This window comes from Eublepharis macularius, chromosome 11 (genome assembly GCF_028583425.1).
Source record: "Eublepharis macularius isolate TG4126 chromosome 11, MPM_Emac_v1.0, whole genome shotgun sequence".
Taxonomy (NCBI): domain Eukaryota; kingdom Metazoa; phylum Chordata; class Lepidosauria; order Squamata; family Eublepharidae; genus Eublepharis; species Eublepharis macularius.
Window position 1 is genome coordinate 71,433,911 of NC_072800.1, and position 26,024 is coordinate 71,459,934.

Here is a 26,024-nt window from a genome sequence, read left to right on the forward strand (position 1 = left end):
GTAATTTTTACTAGCAGAACATGCCAAAATTCTCCATAAACAGATAACTGTACAAACATGATTTAGAACAAGATATACTTTTTCACTGAATCTTATGAGTCTTGTATAATTTCTTTTCCCACAGCACTTTGCCTAAAAAAAAATCTTTTCCTTAAAAAAAATAAAAATAAAATAAACTACATTATATAGCTGAGGCTCTTGTAAACTTAAAAAACAAGCCACGTGACTTTTTAACGAGCTGCATGCAAAGTCAAACCAAAATTCAAACATACTGGTTTCTTTCATATAGCAACAAATACTTTCCAAAACAAATATTTATGCCAAAAAACTATGTACTTAACTCTATATTGAGTCTATGTTTAATGTATTTACCTTGCTGTATGACATATTTTAAATTTCTATGTTGCTAACCTAACATTCGGAATTAAAATGGGTCACACCACAGTGCACCCTTTGTTAGGTATGAATAACGTGTAACTTGTTTCTCATGCGCTCCCTACTGACAAGGCTAACACTGAATACCGTGTTATAATTGCTTAAACATACCGTAATCAAAGTATCTTCATGTCTAGCTGAAAAATGAATTATCATCAGAGTCATCTTTAAACCATCTGTCTTATGTTTATATATCAATCAGTCTAGGGGATCATAACTTCATATTAAAGTCCACTGAGTACTTTAAAATGGAGAGGAAGACCAAACAAAACTTAATATCCTTTACAAACATGGCTTTGTTCGGGAAGATATGCAAAATTCAAAGCAGATGAAACAAAGATAAAGCAAATCAGGCACACTTTGATTTTATAACCTCAAATCTTTAATTCTACAGTTTGTCCACATCTTTAATTGTGAATCCTTTATTTTGGAAATGAAATAAAATACAGATTTTACTTACGTAAAAAAATCAAGCAAGAACATCTAATTCCTGTTCATTATGTAAAATGAGTTTGCCAGGGATGAAAAGTAAGTAGAAAATCAGCCCTATACGTAATCATACAATTATTTTGATGCAGACAGAATGATTTAGGACACAAACTCTTTGTTTAAAGTAACTACGGCTTTATATAAATTGATGCAACCTGGTTATATAATTTTGCTTTCCAATATTCAGGTATTTTGGAGAGGAGCAAGGACCATCTGAAACGTTAAACAGGGCTGGCAGATTTACATGGCCAATATAAAGTATGCCAGCAAGAAAAAAAAATAGTTTGATGTAAAGCAAGAATTTCATACCAAGGAGCTGTAATAAAACAAGGACATGGCACACAGCTAGGTATAGGAGTAGTATGTAAGTCATGGTTCTGAATGATAGAAGAAAAGTGGTACAAAATATTTTTTAAAAATCAAATGTAGCTCTGTACTGAATATATTCAAAACCACTATAAATTTATTTCATGAAAATTTCATGTTATTGTTTATGCACCACTGTTAAAAGTATACAGGGTGACCAAATGTCTCGCTGCTTCTCACAACAATCTTGAGAGGAAGACCATTCATATTCTCAGGCTCTCAGGAAACGAAACTCCTCCACAAACGAGCTATTTGATGAAAGCCACCTAGTGCATCATGAAAGAGATGGAAGGATGACAGATACTTTTGACGAAGTATCTTTTGATGAAGAACTGGAAATCTTAGAAAGTGAAGTAAAAGCTGCACTCAAAGCAATTGGGAGTAGAGGTGGGCACGAACTGAGAAAAAATGAACCATGTGGTTCGTGGTTCGTTCTGTTTCACAAACCAGGAACCAGGAACTTTTACAAACTTGCCCCAGTTTGTGAACCGGTTTGTGGTTTGTGGTTCGTGAGGTTTTAATACCGCTTTCTATGCTGCTGCAAAGTGGCACAGAAAGGGGCATTTCACCCCCTCCAGCTTGGATCAGCTGCTTGTCAGGGAGATCCCCGACAAGCAGTAGATCTGGGAGTTTAAATGCTCCTTTCTGTGCTGCTTGGCAGTGGCAGAGAAAGGGGCATTTCACCCCCCCCCCATCGGTTTGGATCAGCTACGTGTCAAGGAGATCCCCGACAAGCAGCTGATTGGGCGTAAAATGCCCCTTTCTGTGCTGCTTCACAGCAGCAGGGAAAAGAGCATTCACCTCACTGGCTTGGATCAGCTGCTTGACAGGGAGATCCTTGACAAGCAGCTGACCTGGGGGTTTAAATGCCCCTTTCTGTGCTGCTTAGCAGCAGCAGAGAAGGAAACATTTCACCCCCCCCCACCGTCTTGGATCAGCTGCTTGTCAGGGAGATGCCCGACAAGCAGCTGATCGGGGGGTTTAAATGCCCCTTTCCGTGCTGCTTTGCAGCGGCACGGAAAGGGGTATTGGGCTTTTACATGAACTGGCAGACCAGTTCATGGAAGTTCGTGGACAACTGGCTTCCACGAATTGCTGGTTTGTGAAGTACCAACCGGCCCCATTCCTGATTTTATATTTATTTATTTATATTTCAATTTATAAACCGCCCATCCTCAGGGGCTCTGGGTGGTGAACAAGTTAAAATCAATAAAAACAAGAAAACAACCATTCTAAATTCAACATACAATAAACAATAATGAAATAAATTAACCAGGTGCAATGGTGGGGAGAACCCACCCCACCCCAAAGGTGGGAGGCTGACATGGCACCGCCCCCTTCAACCACCGAACGCCTGGCGGAACAGCTCTGTCTTACAGGCCCGGCGGAACGATAATATGTCCTGCTGGGCCTGGGTCTCCATTGACAGAGCGTTCCACCAGGCTGGGACCAGGACTGAAAAGGCCCTGGCCCTGGTTGAAGCGAGGCGGGCTTCCTTAGGGCCGGGGACCACCAGTAAACATTTATCCGCTGATCGAAGCGGTCTCCAGGGAACATACAGGGAGAGGCGGTCCCGAAGATATGCCAGTCCCAACCTGCTCAGGGCTTTAAAGGTAAGAACCAATACCTTGAACCTGATTCGGAATTCAACCGGAAGCCAGTGCAGCTGGCGCAGGACAGGTGTGATATGTGACTGGTAGGACATACCAGTCAGGACCTGCGCCGCCGCATTCTGGACCCGTTGTAGTTTCCGGATCAGGCCCAGGGGTAACCCAGCATAGAGTGAGTTACAGTAATCTAGCCTGGAGGTGACTGTTGCATGGGTCACTGTAGCCAGGTCCTGGAGCGTCAGGTAGGGGGCAAGTTGCCTGTTCTGACGAAGATGGAAAAATGCAGACTTGGCAACCGCCGGGACCTGGGCCTCCATCGACAGGGAGGCATCCAGGAGCACTCCCAGACTCTTCACCACTGACAAAGTTGCCAGTGTTGTCCCATCCAGGGCAGGGAGCTGGATCCCAACATCTGGCAGCTCCCGTCCCAGCTGCAGGACCTCCGTCTTCACCGGGTTCAGTTTCAGCCTGCTCTGTTTCAACCATGCTGTCACAGCCTCCAGAGCTCTGGCCAGATTGTCTGGGGCCGTGTTTGGCCGGCCATCCATCAACAGAAAAAGCTGGGTGTCATCCGCGTATTGATGACAGCCCAGCCCAAACCTGTGCACTAACTGGGCGAGGGGGCGCATGTAGATGTTAAATAACATCGGGGAGAGTATCGCCCCTTGCGGAATCCTGCACACCAAAGGGTGACGGGGTGATAGATCTCCCCCAAGCACCACTCTCTGTCCCCGACCCTGGAGAAAGGAGACCAGCCACTGTAAGGCTGTCCCTCTTATCCCCACGTCGGCAAGGCAGCTGGCCAACAAATCATAGTCGACTGTGTCAAATGCTGCTGTGAGATCGAGTAACACAAGCAGCACCGACCCGCCTCGATCCAGATGCCTGCAAAAGTCATCTGTGAGGGCAACTAAGGCTGTCTCCATCCCGTGGCCAGGATGGAAGCCAGACTGGAATGGGTCCAGGACTACAGCGTCATTCAGGAATTCCTGCAGTTGTACCGCCACTGCCCGCTCAATCACTTTAGTTCGTCTTGTAGTTCATGCCCATCTCTAATTGGGAGAAACATAGCACCTGGAGTAGATGGAATACCAATAGAGCTACTTCAAGCTACTTCAGAACCTTAGAAATATGGAAAACAAAACAATGGTCCACAGACTGGAAATGCTCAGTCTACATTCCAATTCCAAAAAAGGGGGATGCCAAACAGTGCAGCAACTATTGGACTATCGTGTTAATTTCCCATGCAAGCAAAGTGATATTCAAAATTCTACAGCAAAGATTCTTATCATATACAGAACGAGAAATACCAGATGTTCAGGCTGGATTCAGAAAAGGAAGAGGCACCAGAAATCACAATTCAAATTTATGAAGGCTAATGGAACATACCAGAGAATTTCAGAAGAAAATCAGCCTGTATTTTAGAGGTTACAGCAAAGCTTTTGACTGAGTGGATCATGAAAAGCTATGGAGAGTCTTAAAAGAAATAGGGGTGCCAAAACATCTGATTGTTTTCATGCGCAACTTGTACTCTGGACAAGAGGTTACTGTCTGCACAGAATATGGGGAAACAAAATGGTTTCCAGTTAGCAAGGGTATCAGAACCCTTGTTCAACCTAAATGCAGACTATATCATAAGGAAAGCTGGATTAGATCTAGAAGAAGTTGGAGTGAAAATTGGTGGAAGGAACAGTAACAATTTGAGATGTGCAGATAACACCACATTATGGGCAGAAAATAGTGAAGACTTGAAACGACAACTGATGAAGGTTAAAGGAGAAAGCACAAAAGCAGGATTACAGCTGAACATCAAGAAGACAAAAGTAATGACTACTGAGGAATTGGAGACCAGAAAAAAACCCACAGGAAAAAAGCCCACAAAAAACCCCAACAACCCACGGACAAGAAAAAAAGCCCACATGGAAAAATGCCCACATGGAAAAAAGCCCATACAGAAAGAAACTCAGTAATGCTAGGAAAAGTAGAAGGCAGTAGGAAAAGAGGAAGACCTAAAACAAGATGGCTTGACTCAATAAAAGAAGCCACGTCCTCCACTTTGCAGGATCTGAGCAAGTCTGTTAATGATAGTACGTTTTGGAGGTTTTTCATTCATAGGGTCGCCATAGGTCAGAGGTGACTTGACGGCACATAACACACACACACAAATCCAATGACTTTAATGGATGTAGAAGGGTATAACTCTGTTTAGGATTGCAGTAAATCATCTTTTGAGATATCTTAAAGCCTAGATCCAGAGGAGTTAGCCATGTTAGTCTGCAGTAGCAAAATAGCAGAATCCAGTAGCACCTTTAAGACTAACCAACTTTATTGTAGCATAAGCTTTCAAGAGCCACAGCTCTCGAAAGCTTATGCTAATAGAGCCGCAGCTCTCGAAAGCACTAGCTGAGCCACTGCATAGACTATTTAAGAAGAAAGCGCCCTGGGTCTGGGGTCGGAAGCACAACCAGGCATTCTCTGAAGTTAAGGAACTCCTGTCATCAGACAACGTGCTCACGCTTTATGATGAACTCAAGCCGCTCGTGCTCGCCTGTGATGCCTCACTTTATGGAATCGGCACAGTCCTGAGCCATCGAACATCTGAGGGACCGGAGGCCCCTATTGCTTACTTTTCCAAGACCTTATCACGGGTGGAATGGAACTATGCTTACATCGACAAAGAGGCTCTTGCTCTGGTCACTGGTGTCAAGAAGTTCCACAACTATGTCTAAGGACGGCGCTGCGAGACTGCCACAGATCACAAGCTGCTCTTAGGCCTTTTTGCACCAGACCGACAGACCCTGCAGGTCATGTCCCTGAGAATGCTGCACTGGTCAGTTTTCCTGTCCGCTTACGATTATGAACTTTTCTATCATCCAGGCAAAGTCTTGGGACATGCCAATGCCCTTAGTCGCCTGCCACTGCAGGGCTCCACTCCTGCTCATGAGGTCATGCAGCTGGAAGACCTGCCCCAATCACCTCTCCGTACGGCAGACATCGCAGCCCACTCTGCTAAGGATCCTGCGCTCTCTCGAGTCCTCAACTGGGTGTGGAGGAGGTGGCCTACCAACCAGCTGGACACTGAGTTCCAGCCCTTCAGCTCCTGCCAGCACAAGTTATCAGTCCACAAGGGATGCCTGCTCTGGGGGAACAGAGTCGTCGTTCCGCCCAGGCTGCGTCAGCGTGTGCTGGAGGCACTTCATGTGGGAACATCCGGGGATTGTCAAGATGAAGGCTCTTGCACGCAGCTACATGTGGTGGCCAGGGATGGACCAAGCTGTGGAAGGATGGGTCCAGACCAGATGGGTCAGGAGTCTCAATCTCATATGCCAGAGACCCCAGTACGCCCATGGGAGACAATGCACACACCATGGTCACGGCTCCACATTGACTTTGCGGGGCCTTTTAAGGGGCAAGTTTTCCTCATCATAGTGGACTCCTTTTTGAAGTGGCTGGAAGTAATCCCCGTATCGACCATGCGGTGGTCATCCGCTCGCTAAGGCGTCTGTTTGCGACCCACAGCCTGCCAGACGCCACAATCTCGGACAATGGCACACAATTCACTTCCCAGGAATTCCAGAGATTCCTCGAGAACAATGCCATCCGACACATCACTTCAGCACCATTCCACCCATCAACGAATGGACAAGCCGAAAGAATGGTGAGGGCCACTAAAGACTCACTCCGCAGATTAAGACCGGGGGATTTGAGCCAACAGTTGGTCGGCTACTTATTGCAGCAGCACATCACATCCCGCTCCACCACAGGACAGAGCCCAGAGGAGCTCTTGATGGGGCGACAGCTAACAACCCTGCTTGATCGGCTCCACCCAGACTTAGATCCAGATGCCTGAAGGGAGCCGGAGATTTTGGGAATGCCCAGGAAGTTCCACTGGGGCGACTTCGTTTACATCAGAAACTTTGGGGAAGGGCCGAACTGGGTTCCAGCTTCAGTGCTCAGGGTGATGACGGGGCCGGTATCCTACGAGGTGGCTATCCTACGAGGTGGCTGATGCCACTGGCAGAACACTCCAGATACACACTGATCAGCTACAGCAGTGCTGGCTGGAGTGGGTGCAGGGCCAGGACAGAGACTATTCACTCTGTATCACTGACACAGGCAGCGACCGAGCAGAGTGGAGATTGTCCAGCAGCTCTAAGCTGTTCAGAAACTCAATTGAGTCTGAGAAACTCCTCCATTTCTCCTAGTGGGGCAGGGGCTGTTGTCAACACTGAACCACCCATCAGAGGACCATCTATATCAGAAGGACTGCGTAGGTCTCAGCGGGCTCACCATCCCCTGGCATGCCTTAGCGACTTCGTTTGTGATGGGGTAGCCCGAACTTAGGGAGGAGGGGTGTTATGTATTGTTTGAGCAGGAACGAAGGCTCCTGAGGCCCACAAGACTATTGGTCTTTTGTGCCGGTAATGGCCAATCATAACTGGCCTTATAGTCCAATCACTGTGTTGCAAGTAGTTAATATAGTTCATGCAAATGAGGGATTCTAGCAGCTTACCTTGTATTGGTTGTTGTTGAAAGTGGATGTGGTTTCTGTAAGTATAAATTAGTTACTGTCGAGCCTGTTTGCTGTCTGTCTGCTTCCAGCTTCTAATAAAGATGTTTACTATAATAAAGAGCTGTTAATCTCAATATATAATAGTGGCCACTGTGCAAATCTTTTTGAGGAGGGCCCTTTCCAAGAAAACTGCAGATGCAACTGCTTGTTCCATGCTTGTTCCTTAGGAAAATCTACATGCAGCCCACTTCCTGTTTCAGGTTGGAAAAAAGGCATGAGGGCTAAAGGTCCATATCCACGTGCACAGCAGTTCCGATCAGACTTGGGAACCACTGCACCTGAAATGAATGGAACTACCAGTGCATGTGTGAATCAAAGTCTTTGAGTTGGCCAAAAGGACTCTGCATCATGTTGATTAGCCCCCAAATGGCGCTGCACACTCAGTGGGACAAACATACAGGCACCTGTATCTTTATTCATACAGTCCCCTGCTAGGGCAAACTATAGTTCCCCAGGGCCATTTTAGATTAGGAAAATGGAACATAGGGCAAAGATATACAACAGCCCAATGACTTGATCTGGATTGGGCCCTAGCACGCCAGATAACTTGCGTTTTAAAAAATGCTGGAACTTCAGAACAAAGAACTTTCAGTGATTTGGCCCTCACTTCCTAGAGAAGAAGGGGGCAGTATTTGCTTCTAAGCACTGTGGAATGCCAAATTACAACATAATCCTAAACCCTGTTTCCAAAGGACTTAGAATAGTGACTAAACCCTATGTTGGTATTTCTTGAAAGGTTGTTGTGGCAATGTTCAGAGTAGGTGTTGAGTGGTGGTATCTCATCACTAAGTCCCCTACCTGTTTAAGAGCAAGATTTGGGTCCAACAGCACCTTAAAGACCAACTAAATTTCCGAGATATAAGTGTGCCTTAAAGGAAGCCAGAGGGATATGGCCCTGTGTCACGTGCCCTATCAACTGAACTGTGTGTGTCCTGGATGGGGCTTACATAGTGATTTGGAGAGCTGTGATTGGGTGTAGACTTAGTTGATATCCTAAATTCTGACAGTGCGTGGAGAGGAGCGCTTGAGTGTTTCACTTTCATGAACCTCTGTGGAAATGTTATATATATGAGATGGTTTTCCGTGACATAACATTAGGTTGGCATTAGGGTTGTGCCCAAGGCAAGTGAGGCTTTGGAAATCTCAGGCACTGGTCTTACGTGGGCAGAATTGCCTAACACCAGATAAAAATGCTTTGCAGCAAAGTAGTGGGTGAGAATGGACAAGAATGAAGCACAGGCAGCAACAAGGTTTAGGATTGAAGCTTTGCTGTAGTTATTTGCCTGCTTGTGGTGCCTTTTCCCCTGGGAAGTTGGATATGCTTCCAACATAATGTTTTCTTAGAGTGTCTGACTCAGCACGCTTATCTAGAGTTCCTGAGATGACATTCTACAAAAACTTCACAACCATATAAGTTTGCTTGAGATACATTTTTGGAACTAGCTTTGGCTGAGTCCCACCCAACAGGGTATGGCTCCAAAGCAGCTTTAATGGCTTCCTAAAATATGCTTGAAAGTCAGTCTCGGTCACACTCCACAACTGATTACTTGTATAATATTAGACTATATTTGATTATTCCCTTGATTATTGTTTAGAACCACTGCTTGTCGAACCAAGAAATTATTAATACATGTGCTCATTTTGAATATCTCCTGGACTGCCAGAGCTATATTTGTTTTACTGCCAAGATACAAGTTCTAAATGAAGTCTCTCTTTCTGAATGTTACAAACCTTAACCTACAGCAAACCACTTTTGTGCTCTAATAATTTGATATTGAATATTTCCAGGGTAAACAAGTACCAGACTTACTTAGAAGCACAGGCAATATACCCTCAACATCTGTTTCTTATATCTATCATCCTTTTTGTTACGCCACGATATGCCAGGACTCTTGAGAAGTCTGACTGCATCTCCTGCCAACTGAGACCACATACACAAATGTAAACAGTGTTATACTGACTATACAGATTGCGCTCCCTGGTAAGATTACAGGTCTCAAGTCTTGCAAAGCACCATCTCATCTTTTTGAAAACCACAATTCAACTCTCGCAAACTTAAAAAAATTGTTACAAACTCCTTTGATAAATACTATTATAAATCAGAGACTCGAGCTCCATCTGGTTTGATTTTGTTTTTTTAAAAACCTGTCTATTTTAGTGCATTAATCTTTACACTGAAAGCTAAGTTCGAAGTTAAACACAAAAAAGGGGATTAAAAATCCACTACAATTTTAAAATGGAATATAGAATCAAAGCCAGTTATCCAGAATCACTAAAACACACACACACAACTACAGTTGGAAAAGACTGTCCAAGAACACATTTTAAAACAAACTACTTATTGCTGTGTAACAGAAGAGGTTTTCTCTTGGATAGGTAACATAATTGTACTCTTGGAAAAAGACATTTTTTTCCCTACAAAAAACCCTAATAATGTGATTTATTGCCAATCTGAGGCCTTTGTGGTTGCAGAAACACTTGACCCTTGTTGTCAGCACCGAAAAGCTCTGAACACAGGTGGAAGCAGACTATTACTAAATTGAAACAGATATAATTGACAATAAGGGGGAAATTGCTCAGCTTTCATTTGTTTCAGTACAAACCAGGTAGAGAATTCTTGTTAGAAGAGTTGTAGTCTGAAATCACATGTGCATTATAAAGTACAGGAAGGTTAAAATATGATTGTAAATCCATCTTTCTGCATGATGATCCACTGATTCGGAAACCTGATATGCGCACCTTTAACATTGCCTCTTCACATGGATACTAAGGACTGAAATACACTTCAAGCGGCATGTGTAAATTTGGCCTTGACCACTATCGAAATAAGCAAAAAAAGAAAAAGAAATACAAATGCAACAAAATGCCTGAATAATTACCCTTCACTTGGTGCAAAAAGCTTAAAGAGCTCAGTATAGGAAGAGATGTGAAAGGTGAACATTTCCTAACTGGGAAGCTACAACTGAAAAGTCCTGTTTTCTTGTTATTGCTCATCTCACTTTAAAGGAAGCTCTTAATTGATGGACAGGTATGTATGGAAGTAGGCAGATCTTTGGGTATCCCTGGGCCTGGTCCCAAGCTGTTTGTGACTCAAAAGTAATAGCCAGTTCTTTGAATTGGCCTTGAAAATGAATCCTCTGAGTTGTCATAAGACTGGCATAATATGATCCCTGTAATTCATATCAGTCAACAGTTTGTCTGCTACATTTTGCATTAACTGAAGCTTCATTTTCAAAGACAGCCCCATGTAGAATGCATTACAGTAATCTAGCCTGGATGGCAGAAAAACAATTCCATGTGTTCTTGGATAAAAATGATCATCTAGCTCCTTTTCTATCTAGAATCAGACCTGGCTATGGTATAGAAACTGATCTGGTTGCCTAGCTGATTATCTACTGTCTGCTGTCAGGGAATGTATCCAAGAATAAACTTGGAGACCAAAATGGCCCTGGAAGAGCCCCACATATAAATGAAGGGAGAGAGAAAGAACCAGTTGGAAGATAGCTAATATTGTAGCAGTCTCCTTGCCTGCCTTTGCCATGTGCAACTTGACCAGGTGGTACTCTCCTTGCCACAGGGACTGGCCCAGCCCAGACAAGGGGGTCTGAGAAGAAGAAGCTCCCCAGGCCATCAGCCCATTAGAAAAGGTCCCTGTGGACATAGTGGCCAGTCTGCCTTTAAATGTATCCCTGCTGACCTTTCTGAACCTCTCTGCAGTCTGGAATACCACTGAACATGGGATTCTTCCAGACCACTTAATCAAAGTGTCGTGTAGTGGTTAGGGTGTCAGACTTGGATCTGGGAGACCTAGGTTAGAATCACCACTCTGCCATCGAAGCTTGCTAGGTGACTCTGGGCCAAACACACACCGTCAGCTTGCTTACCTCACAGGGTTGTTGTGAGGATAAACTGGAGGAGAGGAGAATGACATAAGTCACTTTGGGTCCCCACTGGGTAGACAGGCAGAGTATAGATGAAGGATGTAAGTAAATACATTGATAAAACTACAGTGATTTTGATCTTTTCTTGATGATAGGTTCCAGAAAGTATTGCTGGGGGGACTTTGTTCTGCCCTCTGGTGATTTACTTATCGGGTACCACAACATTCCATCTTGTCCCCCATGCCATAAAACCCCTTCATGAAGCTTCTTGGAAACATCATCCAAAGATTTGGAACATACACAGTTCTGTCTTGGACGATACACAGTTCAGTCTTGTTGTTTCTTTTAAAGCCACAGAGACAGTAGAAATACTAAATCAGGATCTGGAGATGGTGAAGGACTGAATGAACATGAATATATTGAAAATTAATCCAAATAAAAGCAAATGCTGTGTAAAGCCTAATTGGGAATAGGTGTATAACATGTTCTGCATGGAGATACATGCTCTCTTCATGGGCCTGCAAAAGTGGATAGATGGCATATAAATGTACTATATGCATTTTGAAAAAATGATATTAGAACATGGATAAACACAGACAAGTCTCGTTTTCAAGGAAAGGCTATCATTGGAGTATAAACCAAAACTGGTAGAAGATGCTACATAACACAAAGGAAATCTGCACTTCCATCTACAGATCTGGCTCTAAGTGCATCCCTAAACGATGAATGCATTCCTTTAGGCAGAGTGCAACCCCATTCAAAAAAGACTGCCTGCTCAGTCCTTTATCAGCTGCAACATTAAGCAAACCTGAGTCTTATTCAGCTTCAGTTTTTTGGCCCTTATACACCTTCAGGCACCAGTTTAAAACATCCACCAATCTGCTCAACTTGAATGAAAGTGAGAAGCAGAGTTTCAGATGACTGTACTCAGTTATTTTCATGTAAATTTAGAAAAGCAGGGAGTACAATGGAAAGTTGGTATAAATGCTAAGGAGTCACTGTCAAATCATTATCTCCCATCACCAACTTCGGGGTACCACTTAGACAGGCAGGATTATCACACAAATCATCACCTAAGCATCAACAGTCCCTGTGATAAGAAATAACAAAACAAATGTAAAAAGTGTCTTTTTAAAAAACAAATTCAACTGAGTGTACAAACTATGGAATTTTTATGGAACATTAAAAAAACAAAGGGAGGGAAATGTGTGACAACAGATGTTTTGGATCTATTCTTTTGATAGTACCTACAGTAAAGCATCTTTTGATACAGCTAACATGAGAACATCTGTGACAAGTATTATCCACAGATGATGTAAAATTTTGGGAAATTTTGAAACCATGGAAAAATTGGGGGAGGGGGTGTTTCTGGGCAAAAAGCCCAGAAATGGGGGAGGGGGACTGAATTTGGAAAAAAAAATGGAAATTTGGGGGAGGTCTGGAAGGAACTCCTATAAAATGAATTTTCTATTGGAAAAGCAGAGGAAAAGTACTTGGGGGATATGATGGATAGAAGAAAACATTTTCACCTGGGCCTTCAGTCTCTAACTCTTTTTCAGAAGCAACTTGTTATATTTGCTAATGCTTGAGCTGAACACCTGTTCTTCCAGTTCATCCTTACTGCAGACCATTTTCCTACCACCCTGGGCCAGAAAGAGACCAAAGAAGAAAAGGCAGAATCATTTTCCTGCTTTTTCTTGTCCAGAAATTCATTTAGGTAACTTCTAGGCTAGACCAATGTGGAAGTTGACTTTCTGGCCTTGATTTTATAAAATGCATCTCAGCTCAAAACGGCAAACCTGATTCTTTTAGCTATTTCATTCACAGACCACTTCCAGCAAGGAAAAGCAGTCAAATGAATCAGAACTGTAGTTCGGCACAACTGACTTACAAAATGTTTCCTCCCAAAACTATCAATGCCTTTCCTCCCTGTAAAACAAGGTGAGCTTTGTAAGGCCACAATTTTAGCAATAACCTGTGTTGATTTTGGTGCTCAGGTTGGCCACTTCTCAGTACGAAATAGTCCGTGCTGGATATATGACCAACAGGCTCCAAACAGAGGAATGTCTGAAGTTTTACAACTGTCAGTTTGCATTTATGGGTGGTTTACTTTGCTGGCTGATGGCATCACCACCATTAAATTGATTTTAAAAAAATTAGTTTACAATTCTGTAGAGGTGATCCTATCTATCCATACCTTTCTAGCACTTGACTTACTCCATCCATATATGCAATGTTTACACTTCTGCACTATCTTGCCACTGGGTGACAGCCAAGGCATGAAAACAAATGCCTCTTTCAGGACATGGGAATCACTACACACATTCTGAATATCAAGTGATTTAGGCAAAACAGAACAGGAGGAGGAGAAGATAGCTATCTCTATTTCGACCTTGTTTGTATACAAGCAGAGAACTGTGCCACAACCTGGTGGAGATTTTCCCATATTAAACACAGCGAAAGCAAATGCTGGCCCAAACATTTGATTAGAAAGTATCTCATTAAATTTAAAGGTTGAGGTCTCAAGCTACACAAGCTTTACATTATACAAGTCAAACATCAGCAACTCTCTTAATAAAATATCAGCCTTCTTTGCTACACACTCTTGGGTGTGGAATAAAAAAAGAAAAATTAATTTGAGATTTGTTTAGTTTGCATAGAAAACTACTAAAATATTCAGTTTAAATAGAGCTTCAGGAAAGCATTTTCATGGCGCCAGGTATGCAAATTTACTTTTTAAAAGCCTAGATGTGCAGAAGAGTTGGAAAACATACTTCAGTCAAAAGAACCTGAAAACAGATACGTATAACCCAGCTTCAGAAGGTTATAATTCAGATACTATCAAGGCTTGAATTTTTCTAAACCTGAAAAGTTATTGATTTACATGTTGTTGGCTTTTGACCCCACCAGTTACTACCACTACTCATTTATTTATTTAAAACGTTTACAAGACAGCCTTTCTCCCAACAACTGGAACCCAGGAGTAGATATGCATGCACAGAAATGATAAGGATGCATTTCAAGCATATGATGCTGTGGATTCTAGTCCACAAAAGCTTATCCCACAATAAACCTTTTAGTTATAAGTGCCACAAGACTCCTTTTTTGAGGATTGCCATAACAAACATGGATACTCTGCTGATTTTATCTGATTACCAAAAACATTCATAATTCTAAATTGTTATGCTGTATGTTTGTAAGGTATATTTCATAAACTCTTACTGTAGAAGGGAGATACTGAATTTCTGAAATACTATGTGGTCTACTTCAAACAACCAAAGTCCAACAGTTAGCTGTTTACATGATTGTTCTGCGCTGCTTTGCTGATCCCAGAAAATTATGGATGCAACGTAGGCAAAAGTGATAGCCAACACATCTCCCCAGTTAAAGAGAAATTCTCTACTGACCCTCCTATATTTGCAGTTCTGCAGGTATTAGCCACAGAGCTATACAAATGTTCCAGAGACCTGAAATTATGCTTCTCAGACTACAACCCTTCACACCACATAGTAAATCGCTTTTGGAACTCAGGCAGCTTACCAGTTTGAGATTTGGCACATGGGAATGCTGTTCAGACAACAATTTGGACATGGCTGAAGTAACATATTTGGATTTTGGCCACATATCTCAAAGTAAAGAAGAAAATAACTGATGTATGTTTCATACCCACTCACAAAGCAGCCATCACTGATATAAAAAAAATTTAAAATATAAAACATCGCGAAACAACGGCAGCCTCTTTCTCTGGATATTCCCCTAGTTCTTTATAAAACATTTTTAAGGATAAGTACACACAAATATGACTTGCTAACATGCAAAAGATATTTTTTTAAAAATGTAAATACTTACGACATATTTTCAGGTTCTGTTGCACACGCTCCCACTGCTTTGGTAACATTGACAAGAAGAGCCTGATTGGTTCCAGTGAGTAAAGCAACCAAGGATGGAATGCCACCACATTTCCGGATAATGCTCCGATTGGCTTGTTCTTGACAACATTCACCTAATGCTCCAACGACATTCACAAGGACTTCCTCGGGCTGATCTGTCAGCAGACCAACCAAAGCTTCTATAGCTTTGTATTCCCGGAATCTAAAAGAAAACAGTGGAACATCAAAATTGATAATCCAGAAAACACATTTTTTGTCAGTCCCTTAAAAAATCATGACATAAGTTCAGATATCTTGGGAATTCTAAAAATATAATGGATCTAGGATGTGGAAACATTCTTTACTAAAATTAACCTTAAAGAGTATATATCTATACAATTGGCTACAATTCAGCTGTCACCACTTCCTTCAAAATGCTTGGCGCTGAAAAGCTTTGTAAAGATGCTGAGAATTTTGACATATTCTCTAGCTTTCTGTACAGTTCCTTGAACTGCAAGAGTAATTAAACAGGTTCAAAGCTGGGTTATATACATATAGTGTAGACATATCCTAAGTTTTGTTTTAACATGATAGAGCAAGCATGCCTATCTACTAAAGATGACCAAATAGGTTCCAAAAGTATGCATCTAGATTCACATGTTTGCCTACTGTCTGGAGAGTAGCCCAGTTCCAACCCGAGTTACCTCTCCACCACAGTTACCAGCCCAGTACTCATTCACTGCCTGTTCATTGTAGGGCACAGCTAAGACTGCTGTCTCGTTCTAACAGCAAAGGGGCAGGCCCCTGCAGCTCCCCACAACAGCTTGGCAGATGTAGGAACAGCTGAACCCTTTAAAATTGCAGTGTGAGGCAAGGTGTCCATCAACAGGGAAGGAAGCCATTAGTGGCCCTGACTTTCCACAAGGGCAGAGTTCCGCACAGAACTCCAAGCTCAATGACGAGGCCTATGAGACCTATTAGGACCACACAAAAGGGGGCAAGAAGACAAACCCAAGAGTAACACCTTTCTCTCTGAGCAAGAGGTGCCCATGAAGAGGAGGCAGAAGAATGTGAAGGCAACCCCCCCCCCCCCCGTATTCTGAGGCTCAGAGGAAACAGAAGATGTGATCAGTGGACGTGATGGGGAGACATCCTAGACACCCTAGATGCACAGCCAGACATCTGTCTTTGTAGAAGCCACCCTTGCGGCACCTAAATGTGTCTTAATTTGCACAGGGCCATGCTTGCTTTCATTATTTAATCCAAAATGCTACCCAAATGTCTGAAGGAGAAATTTAACATGTTACTCATACTTGGTCACATTTTCTTTGCTTATGGCACATTTCCAGATTGCTCCCGTCACAGCTGCCAGAAGTTCTTTATTTTCAGAATTAGCAAGTAAAGTAGCAAGAGGTTTTAGGCCTCCATGCTGCCTAACGAGGTCACGTGTTTCTTGATCTTCAGCACACTATGACACATTAATAAAAAGTAAGAATAAGTTGAATCATAAGTTTACAAATGTCGCTATGACTAGTAACAGCCTTAAGACCAAACTTTCATTGTCTTTCCCAACAATATGAGAAGAAAATGACAAGTAAGTATAAGCAAGTACAAGCAAGGTACAAGCAAGGGACAAACAAGCAAGCGCATAAAATACCAGTTCCGCTAGTGACTCTGGGCAAAATCCTGTAAAGCACCGGTGCTGCTACACAATTTTCAGGCACTTCAATTGAGCATACAAAGAACTGCCATGTGAGCTCTACTGAAGTTAGGGAAAAGCTTTACAAGAAAACCATTAATATGTTTTTAGTTTATTATAGCAAAAGAATATTGCCGCATTTCCTTGAAGCTTTCAATTTTTTTAGAAAAACCATTATTCCTGAAAGAATTATTCACAAAAGAAAAATCATTTTCAGTTCAAAAAACTCAAAGTTTGCCACTCCCAAGAGCAGAATCAACAAGGGAGTTCTACTCCCACTGCATTCAGCAAAACAGCAATTGTAGCCTTTGACCCCCAACATGAAGCTTTTTTCCTTTTTCTGGCCCATCACAAACTAGTTTACTAATAATATTCCCTTTCACTCATTGTGAACAGTTACACGCATCTATTCAGAGCTTCTGAACATATAGCTATGTGCCCATGCGAAGATATGGAGCTTTTCACCTGAGTGCATACTTCTCTGTTCCCACCCCTCGATTGTCAAGTTTGTGAAATGATTTGTCACAGGAAATAGTACACAAAAAAACAAACCACGTTTACCTTAAAGATGGCACTAGCGCAATGCATTTGAAGCTCCTCCTGGTCACTGTTCAGATTTTTTACAAGGTTTTCGATCATCTTCTCATTTTTTATTGCAAGTCTGTAGCTTGGCTACAAGCAAATGGGATAGAAGCATTTTAAATAAAATAAATAACTAACTAAAGATCCAGGGTCCCAGGATAATTTGTTAAGTCTACTCGCTTTGGATAGAAAGCACCAACATCCATCGCTTTGGATAGCAAGCACCATTCCAGCACACCACTACAAACCATTAGTATGATTCATTACAAGTTTTAAATCCCAGGTAGCATGTGCTATTTAAATCAACTCAGCTCAAAGGTGATTAACTTTGGCGACACGTTCCCCAAACAAGCTGCAAAAGGAGCTAATGGTCACCATCTTCCTGGCATTTCCCATTCCCCAGAAGCCATTTCCAAGCCTTGTAAAGTTTATTCCTGGGCCCACAGGGCCCACAAGGAGTAACAGCAGTGTGGGTCAGGAGGATGCAATGGGGAGGGGAAATGGGTGTAATTATTCCCTTTGGCCTTTTATGTGAGGGGAGCTCTGCAAAAGGAAGAGACAAAGGGGAGCGATATAGCCTCCTCTGCCATCTCTGGTGCAACCTCCCAATCTGTGTGGTTGTTATTTCACATGGGTCTTGCAGCCCCATGAATAAACTTCCCTGGGGTGGAAAATGACTGTTAGTGGGAGGAGAAAAACAGGCATATTGGTGATCCTTTCTCTGGACCCAACCTGTTAATCTTCCACTGCAAGCAAAAACAAAAATGTTTTCTTTTGAAATTATGTTTCTTAGAACACAAGACAGCTGTAGAGCATATGAAGCTGCTGTCCAGAGTCAAACCATTGCTCTATCAAGGTCACTATTGACTTTGACTGGCAGCAGTTTTACAGGGTCTTTTACATCACCTAATGCCCGTATGGAAACTGTACAGACCTGCTGAAACGATTGGTTTAGCATACAGCAGGTTTTTATGAGCCTTTTTATGCAGCCCATTCCTACGTCATGTTCTTATTTTGCTAATTTTTACACACATGTGCTTCGCTTTAACTACAGCTGCTGAAGAAAATGCTCATCAAAATGCTTTTAGTAGTTTTAATTAAAACATATACTTTGTGGTATATTTGTCCATACATTGTCAAACAGGTGAAACTGGTCTTTTTCCAAGAACTGATATGCTTTTGGGTTGGAACGCAGATATGTTGTTTTTGTTTTCTGTAACTGCAGAGGTCACTTACTTCAGACGCACACTCCTGCAATGTCCCCACAACAGGGATTAGCATGTTTGAATGAGGAGACTTCAGTAACTGGGCCAGCAGGGGGATACCTCCAGCCTTGCGTATGGCTTCTTTATTCCTGGCACTTTTGCTACAGCTCCAGAGTGCCAAAGCTCCACAGCGCGCTACCTCAATATCTTTTCCCTGAAGTGGTGTGGGATGTGCTGTTCCCATTGGTGCACAGTCCAACAGTCCAACCTAATAGAAAACACAGGTCAAGTACTGCAGGGAAAAATAATCAAATATCACAAATTCTTTATACATTTCCAGTTCAAGAATTGTTTATGGGTTCATGAGCTTCAATGGGTGCAAAAAGATACTCGGTCTGCAACTGTTGGATCAGTTGCATTAGATACCAGTCAATCTCTGAGCCAATTCAAAAGTGATGGTCATTGCCTCTGAAGGACTAAAGAGTCTGAGAGCCAAGCTACAAGTGACTCCTTAAACAGGTTGTACACTTGTCAGCTTCCCTCAAGTTTTGATGGGAAATGTAGGCGTCTAGTTTTACAGCTTGGCTCCCCATTACAGCTGCAAGACCAGGATGCCTACATTTCCCATCAAAACTTGAGGGAAGCTGACAAGTGTCCAACCTGTGTCAGGCGTCACTTGTAGCTTGGTTCTGAGGCCACTGCATCTTGGGGAACATCTCTGTCCATAAAAATATCTGTGCATATTTTGGGGGAAGGCCTGCTGCATGTTCCATCTCTCTGAGGGCCAATCCAGACAAAATCAGAGAGATCTATTATTAGGCTCTCTTGTAGTTTTTCGAAAGTTATTTAGCAGCCTCATCAAGCTACTTTAAAGGTAGAAAAAGGATTAATGGGACTTATATTTAAAATGGGAATGAAGATCTCAGCACTGTTAATCAAGGCAGAAGTTATTTAAAAGATGAAAATCTACTACCCCAAAAGTTATTTTGTTATAATGAGTACTTACTAGTTTCTTGATTCCACCATGTTGCCTAACTGTTCTTCGTGCTCGTTTGAATCTGGCCACATTAGCTATTGTTTCAGCTGCCAGACATTTCAGATCTTTATCTACAGAATCGAGTATCTTTACCATGATTTGTAAGCCACCAAGATCAGCAATTGTCCGTCTGATCTGTGCATTTTGGCTTATCTCCTTTAGGATTTTCAACGAACCAATCTAATCAAAGGAAAAAGTTAAATACATAAGACAATTCAAAATGCATTATAAAGCACAAATTATTTGGGCTAAGATGATTTAAGGCCATCCACCCCAACATGATATGATGTAGAAAATGCTACAATGGGGAAAGGTGCAGTAGTAAGAGCAAAGAAGATAAACTACGGGAGGAGAGCTAGATTTTTTTGTGGTCTTTCAGATTGATTCCGAGAAGAAGCAAGGCTAGGAAGAAATTTCCTTCTTCTCTGCATCTGGCTAACTACATGTTACACTTTCCCCAGGTCTGGTCAACAGTTTCATGCTTTTTAGACACTCAGGATTTTGATTCAGATCAGGACCACAGCTTGCAAGGACAGACCTGAAACGGACCCTGGGAACTGCTATCTGGCCTTTGTTCTGATGGGCTGCACAGTTACTATAATATAAGTAAGTTTCACCAACAGGTATATAAACTAACTCACCTTACATTTGATTTCTTCAGTATCAAGTAAATTAATCAGCACTTCGAGTCCTCCAACATCTCTAATAGCCAACTGACACGTTTCTTGATGCAAATTGAAATCTCTCATTGAACACAATGCTATTACAGTTGCTGTCTGGTTACCTGCCTATAAAAAGGAATGATTAATGCAGCGTTGGTAAAAATACAAGATTACTGGTAAGCAAAGAAAGGCACATAGATGCAAATGTAACAGCATTAGATAGATAATCATCTCTGTTTATACACAACATATTTTCAAAAATTTGATATTAACTGAGAATAATATTGGCAACTATGAATATGCTATAATGTGTTTGATGATAATATATCATTAAGAAGTTCAGAAGGTTCAGTGTTATAAAGTTTAACTCAATATCCAAATATCCCGGTAGTCCTATTGTGACTATATGTGACTGTTTATGTCTTTTGTCTATTCAAAACTATCTTTTGTATTTTCAACTTCTTTTCCCCCCTTACCTTTCAGATAACAAAAAACTATGATACATATGCTAAGGTAGCACACAGAGCAGCAATTTGCAGCTCCCTCTCAAGTAATATGTATATTTGTAATTTTTCTTGTAGAAGATGGGAATATTTATAATTTTAAATTCCATAAACATGCCAAGTAGTATAATCTTCTATGCTAAGTTTGATAGAAAATGTTCTGTGTATTTTATTTATTTATTTATTACATTTCTAGACCGCCCTCCCCGTCAGACAGGCTCAGGGAGGTGTAACAACATACAATTTATGACATAGTTTAAAACAATAAAAACATTATAAATAAACATTTAAAAACAGTAACAATGTGCAATAAAATTTCTTAGATGGCAGATATAAGTATGTGTCACACTTTATGAGCTCTTGCATGGGTGGTGGACGGTCTTCAGTGGTATGGCCAGCAAGAGGACAGCCTAGCCCCCACCAAATGCCTGGCGGAACATCTCCGTCTTGCAGGCCTGGCGGAAAGATAACAAATCCCACCGGGCCCTAGTCTCCTCAGACAGAGAGTTCCACCAGGTCGGAGCCAGGGCTGAAAGGCCCTGGCTCTGGTAGAGGCCAGACGGACCTCCCTGGGGCCAGGGACCATCAGCAACTGCTTATTAGCTGATCAAAGCGACCTCCAGGGAACATATGGGGAGAGCTGGTCCCGAAGGTATGCTGGACCCAGTCCGCATTATATATTTTTTAAAAACCTCTTTCTATTTTTTCCAAAGAAATGGGAGGATAAACAGAGTCCCCCCCACACCACACAAGTCTGAATATCATAAAATAAGTTTTAAACAACATCTATTGTAAACAGGGGTCATTTCATAGAAAAAGAGCTGGAGGAACTCATTAGAATAACTCATTGGCATATGCCATGCCCCTTGAAATCACCGGAAGTATGTCATTAGCATAACTGATTTGCATATGCCACACACCCCTGACATCAACTATCCTGGCTGTTTTGGACCCAATCCTAGCCATTCAGGGCCCAAAATGGGCCCAAAATGGCAAAAAGGGGCTGAAAATGGCCGAAAAGGGGCCCAAAATGGTCAGAATTGAGCCACTGCTGAGTGGGAGAGTGATCCACCACCCGTCAGAGGTCTGATTCGGGCCGTTTTGGCCCCAATCCAGGCTGAAATGGGCCTAAAATGGCTGAAAGTCAGGTGGGTGGGGCCACCTGACATGCAACCTCTTTGGGGAACTGCTGGAACTGCATTCCTGTGCATTCCCCCTCGAAATGAGCCCTGATTGTAAAAGCCTAGAAAGCACTGTCACTGCCCCCTGAGCTAGGGGCACTGTTGCTAAGTCCCATCACCATCCCTGATTCTGGTGCCAAAGTATCAAGGCTGGCTTCAGCAATATTGATATTTCCACTGTACTAACCCCCTGCATCTAATCACCATCAGAGAGGATAAGCAGCGGGGAGCTTAGCTTGTCCTTATAGCCTTCCTCCTAAAAAAGTAAAAGTGTAGTGCTTTATAATCCTGGTGCACCTTCACTTCCCTCTACTCCTCCCCAATTAACCTCTCTGGTGGTTATCACATGTAGGGGGTTAGTTGGTGCCTTGTTGCCTGGGATGGTGATGGAACTCGCTGCTAGCTCAGGGAACATTCTCTGATCATTCGCCTGGCTCTAGGTACAGCCAGCTCCTTTGTATCCTGCTGCCCTATTGCTGCTTTGAGTCCCCACATGGGACAAAGGTGGGGTATAATGAGGTAAATACAATAAATAAATAAATAGTGTGTGCAAATGGAATGGCCAGAAATGTGAGTCACCTCAGCAGATGCTGCATCGTTACGTACGTATATGTTATCAGAAAGTTAGAACTCGTTACAGCTCCCTGCTGATCATACACTTACAGTGCAATCCTAAGCAGAGTTATTCCAGTCTAAGCCCATTGACTTCAATGGGCTTAGACTGGAGTAACACTGCTTAGGATTGCTCTGTTAGTAGCAAACCTAGGTTAGCTATTGTGCACTGTATGAAACAGCTCTTAATCCATAGCTGAAACTAGGCACCTGGCTTGAAACCTTTCAATATTTTATTGAAATTTTGTGATTGACCCTGTCTCCAAAGACAGCTGTTTTGTGACTGGACACACCACGTGGCAGTCATTTTTCTCTGGCATCTGCTACAAAATTCCAAAAGTGTCAACAGGCTTGGCAAGGTGGGTACTGTTATACAATATTCATCATATAATTTAAAGCCAAGTTATTCCCCTGAAATAAGTCCAAAGTAATATAAAAAATATACCATACTTCTACTTCTTTTCCTTTTTCAAAATTGCTTACACAGTGTAATATATATTTTTAAAGCAAAACCACAATAAAATATTTTTCATATGCTCTGACACATTAGCTCTAAGCATAAGCATTACTACTGGTTGCCACAACAATTATTTTTTCTGTCTTGTAGTTATTACAGAAAGTTTTCATGGACAGATTTTAACCAACATGGAAATAGTTAGTGCTCTATTAAATGTACACAAAAGCTGCATCATGTTGTTACTGTCTTTGAAATTAGATACAGCATGTTGGATACAAAATGAATTCTACTGGCATTTCAACAATCAAATTTTAAAAAGCTTTAAATTAAAGGCAGATTTCATTTTTAGAAGGTCTAAGGATGGTTCAGCATAACTAACACAAATTTAGATAGAAAATTAATTCTAAAAAGAATGTGTGACATCCTCAGAGAGAAAACTTTTCAAACCACTGATATGGTAATATCTGAAGTTCAACACTACAGCAAATGACAATCAACTGCAATTTTTAGAAAATCATCCTCCTGAAATAAAACATATAAGGTTCTTGTTCTTAATTCATCAATGGGCTGAGTGGAACAAAAGCAAGGATAAATTGCACAATGCAGAAAAATTAAACCAAAGTGTATTCCAAGCTATAGTTAGTACAAAGCAAGTAGAAACTTTATCTGGTCTTTCTTGTGAGTAGAGAGAATAATGGAAAAGACGTCTCTGCTACTTCTTCTAGAGATGCTTCAGCTGATATACCCAACAGGATGAGTTTAAAAAAATTCCACAGCCTGTTTGGAGTCCACATGGCTCCCGATAGAATAGGATTCTGCACATTCCTTCCTACATAGATGCCATCCAAAAGAACTCACCCTTCAGTCTACTACTCTCTGATGTAACAGAAGCTCTCTCTCTGATACCTTGCACCAGGAAGACCATTAAACAGAAGTCCCAATCACTCAGTACAGGAATGTATTATTATATTGTATTATATTTATATTGTATTTACTATGTTTCAAATTGTGGCTGTAATTTTAATGTATATAAATATGATCCACCCTGACCTGCCGGTGCGAGGAGGGTGGAATAAAGCCCTAAATGGACTGGTACCAGCATACCTGAGGGACCGTCTCTTCTCATATACTCCCTGGAAGGTGCTGAGATCAGCAAGTAAGCACCTACTGGTGGTCCTTGGCCACAGGGAGGCTCGACTGGCCTCAACCAGGGCCAGGGCCTTTTCGGTCCTGGCCCCAACCTGGTGGAACTGTCTGAGGACACCCAGGCCCGCCAAGATCTTGTCTCCTTCAGGTGAGCCTATAAGACAGAGATGTTTCGCCAGTTGTATGGTTGAGGCCATCAGGGTTTCCACCAAATGAGCCTCTCTCCCGGTATCCTCTATGTCTGTAGGGGGTACTGACCATCTACCCCCCATATATGAACAACCACGCATGGTTAAGCCACATCTCCACCTCCGTCAGATGTTATATGGTTTTTATACGGTGAACAGGTGTTTTATTAGAAAGCTGTGTTTATTGTGATTTTAGCTTGTATCTTTTATCTTCTGTTGTAATCCGCCCTGCGCCCGCTTGTGGGGAGGGTGGGATAATAATAATAATTTAAACAAATAAATAAAAATAAATATATTCTAGTCCATTGCCTGCCTCTGCATAGTGACCCTGGTCTTCTTTGAAAGTATCCCACCCAATTGCTAAGCAAGACTGACCTTGCTTTGCTTCCAAGATCTGATATGATTGATCTAGTCTTAAAGGCAAGAATCCAGACATACCCTATATATCCAATTGCCTTACTTTAGTGGTAGATTTCCATTTAGTGCTTAAGTTTAGTGGTAGATTTCTATTTAATGCTTAATTTTAAACTCAGTTTACAAGAACCCAATTTAATTAGCAAAGCGGGGGGGTTGTTTTGTTTTTGCTTTTCTGTCTAGCAGTTCAGATTTAGCAAACTGCCAAGGAGCTGAGATTTTTTAATAATGAGCTTTGTTTTGATTGCATAGCTCAGGTACCGAGAGGGTTGAATTACTACATCAAAACAAAAGTTTGCTAACTAACTTCTAAACAAGACAAATCATGCTGCAAGATGCAGGGTTACTAGGTGGCAGGCAGGTGTATATTGCAGCACTACGTGTTGGAATAAAAGCACAAGTATCTCAACAGGCACAAGATGATCTTTCTGAAGTTGTGTTTTGTTATTTTAGACAAGAGTGCTCCTAAATGTCCATTTTCTGTTCCAACTTTTCATTCTGTTCAACAGAACACAGGTCAAGCTGCAACTTGTTAGAGATGAGTTATGAATGAGTATAACTGAGTTATGGAATAATTCCTTGCCCCATTTCCTGAATCTTCTGGAGTTCTTGGGCTACAGCCTGGCAGTGAATAAAAACATCCAGATTCAAATAACCAGGGCCAGTGGAAAATCATAACCAAGATAAAAATCACAGATTCCATAATGTTCACATTACATGTCTGTAGCGCGTGGAAAATGGCTATTGTTTAAGAGCTAATTAAGCTCTGACACCATCAGGTCTGGCATGTCTCAACAGCAAGGGAGAGCATGCAGTAAAATTCAGATTAAAACTGTTACCAGGATTTTCTGAGACTAAAAGTAAAAAATAACCAGATGGTACAGAAAGAACAACAATTTCTCATACTGGATTTAGAAACCAGCATTGGGTTTTGGCTTCTTTTTTTCCCTCTCATATTGGATGGCACAGCCATCTTTTTTGTTGCCTGATCTCTTTGTTTTGCACAGTCTGCAGTTACATCCTGGGCTGCGGCTTAACTTATAGAGGGCATTTAATTTCTACATCTATGGGTTAATATGCCTCAATGTATTTTCTGCTGATAGCCAAGGACTTGGC

The 26,024-nt window shown here is 41.9% G+C and overlaps 1 protein-coding gene across 2 annotated transcripts in view; it reads right to left on the bottom strand.

Moving 5' to 3' along the window:
* Positions 1-26,024, bottom strand: part of ODAD2 (outer dynein arm docking complex subunit 2) — a 90,898-nt gene that overhangs the window by 35,655 nt on the left and 29,219 nt on the right. For both annotated transcript variants that reach the window (XM_054991514.1, XM_054991515.1), the window contains 6 exons: positions 20,387-20,533; positions 19,716-19,925; positions 18,741-18,977; positions 17,484-17,594; positions 16,537-16,691; positions 15,204-15,446 (listed from right to left, as the gene is read on the bottom strand). In XM_054991514.1, the coding sequence (XP_054847489.1) occupies positions 15,204-15,446; positions 16,537-16,691; positions 17,484-17,594; positions 18,741-18,977; positions 19,716-19,925; positions 20,387-20,533 (1,103 nt within the window). The remainder of the gene's footprint in view (positions 1-15,203; positions 15,447-16,536; positions 16,692-17,483; positions 17,595-18,740; positions 18,978-19,715; positions 19,926-20,386; positions 20,534-26,024) is intronic.